Source organism: Glandiceps talaboti, chromosome 2, assembly GCF_964340395.1.
Source record: "Glandiceps talaboti chromosome 2, keGlaTala1.1, whole genome shotgun sequence".
In the NCBI taxonomy this organism is placed as follows: domain Eukaryota; kingdom Metazoa; phylum Hemichordata; class Enteropneusta; family Spengelidae; genus Glandiceps; species Glandiceps talaboti.
The window spans coordinates 12891474-12900390 of record NC_135550.1 but is presented as its reverse complement, the minus strand read 5'-3'; the positions used below and the strand labels follow the sequence as shown (position 1 = coordinate 12900390).

The following is an 8917-nucleotide window of genomic DNA, read 5'->3' as shown; positions in this document are numbered from 1 at the left end:
TCTGTGCCGAAGTCATCCCTTCGCTCATAAAGCTTTTGTGATCATCAGTAAAAAAAATACTAATGAGAAAATTTAAAGAAACCCAAATGACATCAGTATCCTAGCTTTTTATCGTATTCGAAGTATGGAACACAAACTTAAGCTTACGCCAAAAACATGGCAAGTAGGCCTACATATTGACGTTTGATTCTGAGAGTGCCATTATTTCTGGAATAGGGATAATAGAGTATTCCTATTGATGTGTATTTGAATTCTCTGACGTTGTAAAGCGAGGAAGTGTAAGAATTTGGTGATAAAACTACGGAGTAGAAGGCACTCGACGATGACATAACGTAGCTAGCATCATTGTGCATTGACGTATATCAACCACTTGTTGATTGTAAGCGTACAACAGTTGAAAAGGGCATGTGGCTTCAAGGTGTTTACATCACTGGGATCGAAAGTAAAATCAAAACTCTGCAGTCTTATCTGGAAATGATGTCAGCGGGAATGTACGTTTTCGTCAGCCTTTTTTCTGAAACAATTGCATTGCTTTTGACATACTGGACAATCAACGGACTCCTATCCTATAAAGAGTTGTGTACCGATGAAACGCTAGTCCATTTATCAAAATGAGAGAGTGGTCATTGACTAGTTAATATACTCTTACGTTGATTAATGCCAACATGGTAGACTGCGGGATATTTATTTCACAAGAAAGAAATCGGACAGATATATTGTTTATGATTTTAGCGTTACTCATGTGAAAAGAAAATTCAACAAACAACTTAGTCCACACCATTTTGTCTTGACAATAAATTCTCAAATGGAACTAATGTAATCCCCTCATAATATTATGATCAACTTATGTTTGCACTTCGGATTCGTCCCATTTGTTGGTACTATTGCAGTCATCACATTGACTGATATACTAGGAATGGGTAGAATTAACGTCAGGAGAAAATATTTGATCAATTTTTTCCACCTCTCCATAGCGCTCCTTCAAACAGTTTAAGACAGCATCACTATGACTGCTGCTACTCGAGATGGTGTGCTCCTAGCTATAGGGTTCACTGAATTGGTTCAAAGAACCACAAATCAAGAGCAAGATATTTAAACTCTCTCCCTCCCCCACGCCATACCCGACCATCAGAATTTTTAGAGCACCCTTAATTTGTTTCGTAACCCCTTCTTCTCCATTTTCTCCTGAGCACCCCCTCCCCCATACCGACCCAATACATTCTGCTCATACACATTGTGTATATCATAAAACTCCACCAACTGTGAGGGTACCATAGCTTAGGCCAAATAAAAACGTGTTTGGTTCAGGTTACCCGACCCCACCTAGTTTTTCACGCCGACCCTAAACTTTTTTTTACATGTTCGAGAAAAACAATAATAAAATCGCGAAAATCGTGAAGTCTCGCAAGAAATAGTGGGTGCGGAAACTGAAATCGACTTTAAAAAGACAATATAAAACTGTTCTTCCAATCTGTAATGGCTATACATCTGATAGGAAGAAATAAACAACACAGAGACCATTTGGAAAACAATAGAAAACCTGAACTAGACACTCACACATGAAAAATATGTAATAAAATAAAATAAAAATCTACCTACCCCACCTATTTTAAAATTGAATGTAATCGGAACCACACAGTGTTTTACGCCTTTTTAACGTGCGCGCCATTGGTGCTTGCAACGAAGCTATTCTTATGCAATTTTTCAGTGGGGAGTAAACAAGGAAGAAGGGCGACAGGAAATTCCTGAGTTTGGTACAGTGGAAAGGGAAAACAATCGAATTGTGTGGCGCACATTGTGTACGTCAAAATGAATTGTTGGTATATAGTGACATATATGTTTCTGGAAGTGTTATGCAGACAGTTTTCCAAAACAGTTTGACACAAATGGCCCTAGCGTCCACGACCATGCCAAATTTAGCAACAGTCAAATGATGATATGTATTTCAAGATAGCAGGGTAAGTGGCGAGACATTCAAAAGTGCATGCAAATGTGCCAACTTCTTGCATACTGCAAATACTTTGTAGCATTCAAGTGTTGTCAGCGTCTTTTAAATTATGTCTTAAGGTATACAGAACAAGAAGCTAGAAATATACATTGTTAGCCGTCCAATGCATTACTGTTGGTGCACATATAACTGTTTACTGAATGGCGGCCATGTTTGTTGTGAGCAATAATGATTTACCGTATAACTTATAACACGTTGATGCATACGGCTTTCATGATTCAAATGTCTCTCCTCCCCCTTATGACCAGGAGTAAACTTTCTTTTGAGACCTTAATTTGACATTGACTCTGACCTTCAGAGTCAATTTTACAATTCAGCAATTTCCTGCTTACCACACATCCTTTTTAGTATTTGTTTGTTACAACAAATTGATTTTGAATAAGTGAATCATCAATGAAAAGTGACCATAGCTTTGGAATCATGCGTGAAAGTGAAATATGTGTGGGACAGTGTGTTCTACAAAGACTTGTTGATTTATAGTTTAAACTTAGTTTGCAGATCGCAGTCGCTGTCTTCACCGGTCTTCCATAGGCTACCTAGGGTTGACCTCTGAGATGAAATTTCTAATAGAAAATTAGGAAAACAGACACTGGCTGCTTCAATGTGTGTACAATGTACTGACCCTACAGTTGTTGGCCTGCTTTTATGGTTCTTTGAAATAAGGAACTCACAGCTTACCTTATAAGGTATACGTAGGTAGTGTGAGTACCCTAGCTAGGTACCTTATATGGTACCTTTTGTGATCTCCGAGTCCCACTCTACGACGAAAATGTGACGTGAGGTCTATTTTTATCGTTTAGATCTAAATAGCTTCACATCCGAAAAGAAAGTCCAGTTGTTGATTGGTGTTCGTTGCTGCCACATCGGACTTTTGAGCTCCGAGTCTTAAACGACGTTGCAATCGTGTCAAATACAATCTGTAAGTCTGTTTTTCATACTATAGAAAATCCATATCTGTGTGTGTGTGTGTGTGTGTGTGTGTGTGTGTGTGTGTGTGTGTGTGTGTGTGTGTGTGTGTGTGTGAACAACCTGGACTAATATAATTGCCTAGTATTATGGGAATTCTCAGTTATTCATCAATGGGAAATTGTTCTTGTCAATATGATTGTACCATGAATGCGTTTTGAGGGTAAACAAATGTAATTGAAATTGCAAACTCGGCAATTTATCCACAACATGACCTAATTGTTGTGGGAAGTACATGTAGGTCTAAAATGTCACTTTCAGTCCATAATCTCTAACTCAGAAAGGTGGATGTTCTGAATTTTTTAGGGATGTGAAGATAATGAAATGCTCTCAACACGACTACTATGATATGGAAGTTACATTTTAAAAGAATATCTCCAATCATATAAATCTCAAAACTTGACAGTTATTAGGCAGATAAGTTCTACATGTCATAGCCGTGTCCTTAGAGTGTCTACATGGCAAATCATTACTTACTAGCTCACATATTCTTAAATGCAAAAAATGTGGTTTATGTAATATGGGTATAATATTTTAATAAGTGTTAAATCTATGTGCAGCTTGTTCAATATGCCATGTTAGGGACGTTCGTAGGAAGGTTTAATTGACAGATTGACCAAAGCAGCAAGCCAACACAAAGGTTTGACATGGATATCAGATTGTAAGTGCCACTAAATATAAAGTCACAAATCAAATTAATTAATTTGGTCTTATTGTCTGTTGTAATTTTCCCCAAAGATGTCTAGATAGATGATCTGAGATGATATGATCAATGCTATTATGCAAAATACAAGTAAAAATGCGAATTTTGGTCCTAGACTAAAAACTAAATGTTTGGGGTATAGTAAGTCGTCTTAAAGTGCCATTGGCACCATTTTTGTCAAAGGGGATGATACTGTGCAATTTGATCTGTGATCACAGCATTCAGCGACATTGACTGTAACTCTTTACCACAATAGATCAGAGAGGTCAGTCACCAACTTTGAAACTTTTTAGACAAAGCTGAAATTATACTTGTTCAGGTTAATGCATACATAACATCATCACTAAGCAAACCAATATTTCTGTATGTTAACGATAAATAAATTTGGTTGAAATTTTTATTGCAAAAATTATCACTCACATCGAGTGGTCAAAATTGTAACCCTGAGATAATGCAATAATACCAGGCGAAAAAATATTGCCGAAGCTCATACATATTCTGTTTGATCGCTTGCTGATTATCTTGAATATATCAAAACTTACACATTAACACACTCACACTTCCATGTGTACAGTAAATCTCAGTGGTAAAAATTGACTAAAAGATAAATATAAGCTTACAGTTCTGTCTTCGACTATCGAGGAAGAAATTTGTGATGCGTTCACTTGAATTATCTAACTTGTATCCATTCTTTCATTTTCAGCAAACTAGATAAACGAAGACATGAAGTTCAAAATAATATACGAAACTATCAAAGATATAAACGGAATTAAAAAAGGCGACCATGTCCGCTTCGGGCGAAATCGTGCAAGAGGAATGTTCAAATATTATCATCATGCCATAGCTCTAGAAGATGGCAAGGATACATGTCATAAAATGCTGAAAGTTATTCACTACACAGGTAACTCCGACATTATAACCGATGATAAAACCATGGGAAAAGTTGTGGAAGGCTCTGAGTCATGTGATCTATCGCTCATCTCAATTGTTAAATATGAACGTATTCTTGATAATGATAAAATTGAGAAAATCAACCCCGATCCCGAGAAAGTCATCGAAAAAGCTAGGAAGAAGCTTGGCGAAACCAGGTATTCTCCCAAATATAATAACTGCGAACATTTTGTAACGTGGTGCATGATTGGGCTTAGCTGGTGTCAGCAGTTGGACGCTTCAATTGCAAACAGGTTCGCCGCTAGTGTAGCGGAGGGGTGTCGATTAATGCGAATTGCCCGAACCGCCGCGAAACAGTCGTCGAGAGCTGCTGCAAAGGCCTTTACATGTGGATTGACAAAAAAGTTGAATGCTACAACGTGTACGTTGTATATAAAGAAGGTGGGAAAAGAATACTGTAAAAGTGCATCAGGAAGATATGCAGCTGCACTTGGAGGTATTACATCCATTCTGATTGAGGGAATTGTCCTTTCCTTAGATCTATATAAGATATGGGGTGGAGACAAGGACAAGGATGCTTATGCCAAAAGAGTAGAAACGTGGGAGGTTTGTGGTCGGGCGGCTTGCGCTACAGCGGGCGCTACTGTTGGAGCTGCTCTGGGTGCTTTCATTCCCGTGCCGATAGTTGGTATGGCCATCGGTGGATTAATCGGGAGTGCTATTGGAAGTTTCTTCGGATGCTTCGTCGGTGGTACAATCGGCCGCAAAGTACACACAAAACCGGTAACAGCCTAAGATGCCAAGTGGTCTGATAGCAACTCCTTTACCAACTACAAGAAAATGTCGTCGGCGTCTTGATTCACAGCTCACAACTCCGTAAACGAGTTATCATTGTGCACCTGCAAACCAAACCAAAGAAAGAGAAAATTGGGTATCATCAAAAGGAACATTTAATACAAATCTCAATTTATCATGAAACTATTTCATATATATACATATGACTAGTATTGATATGTATTATATATGTATATACCCGCTACATTCCATTGTCGCAAAGTGACCGAGCTCAGAATAATGTCGAACTGACGTCCAACGTGCGTGTGTTTTCGCATTCCTTCTACGAAAGTCCGTTGTTAATTCTTTTGACCGGCTTCTACTCGAACAAATATATCTTTCAATTTTCTCTTTTTTAATCCAGGACTTTAATCGATGAACAATTTTCAGAATATTGACCTGTTTGACGATTTTAATGTGCGTATAGTAACGTTTTGTATAATTACATTTTGTACTTATCTTCACCACGTCATTTATGGTGATGGTTTTATTGTGTTATCAATGTCTCTCCCATTTGTGAATTGCACATAGTTATAAATTTATCTTTTAACGAACTTCTAATTAGGGAGACCTGGTGGTTAATAAATAACATATATATATATATATATATATATATATATATATATATATATATATATATATATATATATATATATATTAATTAATAAACGGCAAATACATAACATGACGTTTGACTTGTTAATGTATGTGTGTTAGTGTTTGCAAAGTAAATGTATCTTTATCACATTGCATACTACACGTCTTGTTTCATTTAGTACTGTGTACAGCGTGGGAAAACGAGTTGTTGATGTGACTATTGTACATCGAGGTTAGCAGGGCAATAATAAATTGTTGAACGACAATACAAAAGATCATATGACTTCAAGGAGTTTACAAGAAAGTTACAAATAAAAAAACCGATCGTAACTCTGAAGTCTTATTTGGAAATATATGTCAATGGACTGTAAGATTACGTCTGCACACAAGTATGGTTAAAGTTGGCAAGAGCACTCAAGAAAAAACCTTTAGGCACTTGCCCTGCCAGTCGATGTCGTTTCGTCACCTTGGTTCATGATCTGTGGTTTTCTATGTACCCGTACGACCCCCCCACACATACACGTACACCATGATCGATACGACAACATCACAAACAGCTTCACTAACTTGTTGGTGGTCTGAGTTATTAGTATTTAATGCATACACCTAACCTTAGTGTCTATTTGTCGTTTCAACTTCGTTCCGACTACGAGCTGACCTTTCCAATACAGCAACTGTAATGAACGTCACTGGAAATTGTGGTTATCTGTGCTGGTCATTCCTTCGCTCTGAAATCTTTTGTATCAGCAATAAAAATTACCAATGAGAAAATTTTAAGAACCCACATGACATCAGTATCGTAGTTTTTTTATCGTATGCGAAGTATACAAACACAAACTTAAGCTTACGACAAAAATTGGCAGGTAGGACTACATATTGACCTGGGGGGGGGGGAGTGTCACCCTGTTTTTGAAATTGGCAGTCTGGGGGGTGTCATGCTGTTTTAAAAATTGTGGAGGGGGGGGGGGTCATTGTATTTTGGATTGTGATGGAAGAAGAAAATCCTTTTCTACAATGTCATATAGCCTTGGCTGAACTGACTGGTACATGTATAATTTATTATTGTCCCTGTTTCTTACATAAGTTCTTTAATATTACTTCACGTGAGAGATCAAACATATCTCTACATATACATGCACATGTATTATCTAGCTACCACACTAGTTACAGAACACGTCGCGTAAATTCTTGGCTGTTTCACAATTAATGCTTCACTTATATTACACTTTGGGGCAAAAGTGAACTTGAAGGTTTCATAAAATGGTAATCTTCAGAGATAGTTTATAAACGAAGTTAATCTAATTCGTTCTACTCTTCAGTATGAAGAGTAGATGCACTTTCTATTTTGGACAATGCATGTTATCGACACAACAAATCGCCACATCTCATCAGATTCCAGTTTCTATTAAGTATTATACACAAGGTATGACCACCTAAAGTTCTCTAACATACCAGTGACTTTACTATACATGCAATATTAATGCCACTGTACCAATATTACGGGCACATGATTTTTTATGTGACATGGGAAACTCATTTAAAACTTATATTAACTTTAGCTTCGAAAACTTTCGAAGCTTTGAAATATTACCTCAAAGGCTATGAATAACCTAAAAATTGCCTTAATAGGAGCAAAAATCCTCCGGGTCTACGAGGGGAGACCCCTATGACTCCCTCACCCCCAGAGGTCACTCATGCATTCAACCAACTATCAGACGCAACAACTATTTTTCATGTCATAATGGTATTAAACTTTTCTTAAGAATTTTCACCCTATGCTAAATTAAGATGATCGTGTCTTTCAAAGATGTGAAATGTTTGCCAAGATCGTCAAAAAATTGCTTTAAAGCTGCAAATCTCCTCTACCAATGATACTACCATTAGATGTGCTGACCTTTACTATAATAATTAAGAACACATTTCAACTCTATGTAAGTATGTAAGTTATGAATAATAGTTTCTGATACTTGATGGAGCTGTCTTGTAAAGCTTGGAAATTATTGCCTAGACCCCCCTCCCACACACACAAGAGTTGGACATAGTTTATACCAGTCTCAAGCTCTTCCCCTACCTCTTACTGACGAGATGCTATTAAACTATATTTTAAAAAATATTTCAACCCTATGAAGTGGCTTTTTACATGTTGGTGTTGTCTTGTAAAGCTTGAAAATTATTTCCTGAAAGTGTCTGAATAGTCTCAAAATTGCCTATTAAAAGTAAAAAAGCTCCAGGACTCTAGGGGGAGACCCCGTAGGACCCCCCCCCCATGAGAGGTGTACATATTCCCTTTTCAAGCTTTCCCTCTATCTTTCACGGTCAAGATGCTGTTAAACTCCATTTTGAATATCATTTACCCTGTGTTGTCATACTTATGTGATAGTGCTATCCCAGGATCTTGTGAAGTATTTGTGAGACAGATAAGCAGTCCACATTGAGTCACGATCAAAAATACCTGTTATGTGAATAGGTGGTATGGGGGGGGGGGTATCATGTTTTAGAATTAAGTGGTGGGGGGGGGGGGCAGCCTGTTTTTGGTTTTACAGATAGGAGGGTCAGTGACTTTTTGCAGGCCTGATGGCAAAATCCAACCCCAGGCTGGAGAAACTGATCGGCCCCTAATAGTTCTGGAAAAGGTAAAACAGAGTATTACTATTGAGGTGTATTTCAATTCTCCGACGTTGTAAAGCGAGGAAGTGTAAGAATTTGGTGATAAAACCATGGAGTAAAAGGGATCGAAAGTAAAATCGAAACTGCAGTTTTATTTGGAAATGATGTCAGCGGGACTGTACGCTTTTGACACATTGAACATTCAACGAACTCCTATCCAATAAAGAGTTCTGTACCGATAAAACGCTAGTCCATTTATCAAAATGAGAGAGTGGTCATTGACTAGTTAATATACTCTTATGTTTATAAAT

The 8917-nt window shown here is 37.5% G+C and overlaps 1 protein-coding gene across 1 annotated transcript; it reads left to right on the top strand.

The window, feature by feature from the left end:
- Positions 1 to 2837: 2837 nt before the first annotated feature.
- Positions 2838 to 5974, top strand: LOC144452640 (uncharacterized). The gene is made up of 2 exons (XM_078143775.1): positions 2838 to 2927; positions 4381 to 5974. The coding sequence occupies exon 2, from the start codon at positions 4401 to 4403 to the stop codon at positions 5361 to 5363; it is 963 nt and encodes a 320-aa protein (XP_077999901.1). The 5' UTR covers positions 2838 to 2927; positions 4381 to 4400; the 3' UTR covers positions 5364 to 5974.
- The last annotated feature ends 2943 nt before the right edge of the window (positions 5975 to 8917 follow it).

What these genes read in the sequence shown, in the direction of transcription:
- LOC144452640 (XM_078143775.1), top strand. Translation starts at nt 4,401, where the DNA reads ATGAAGTTCAAAATAATATACGAAACTATCAAAGATATAAACGGAATT.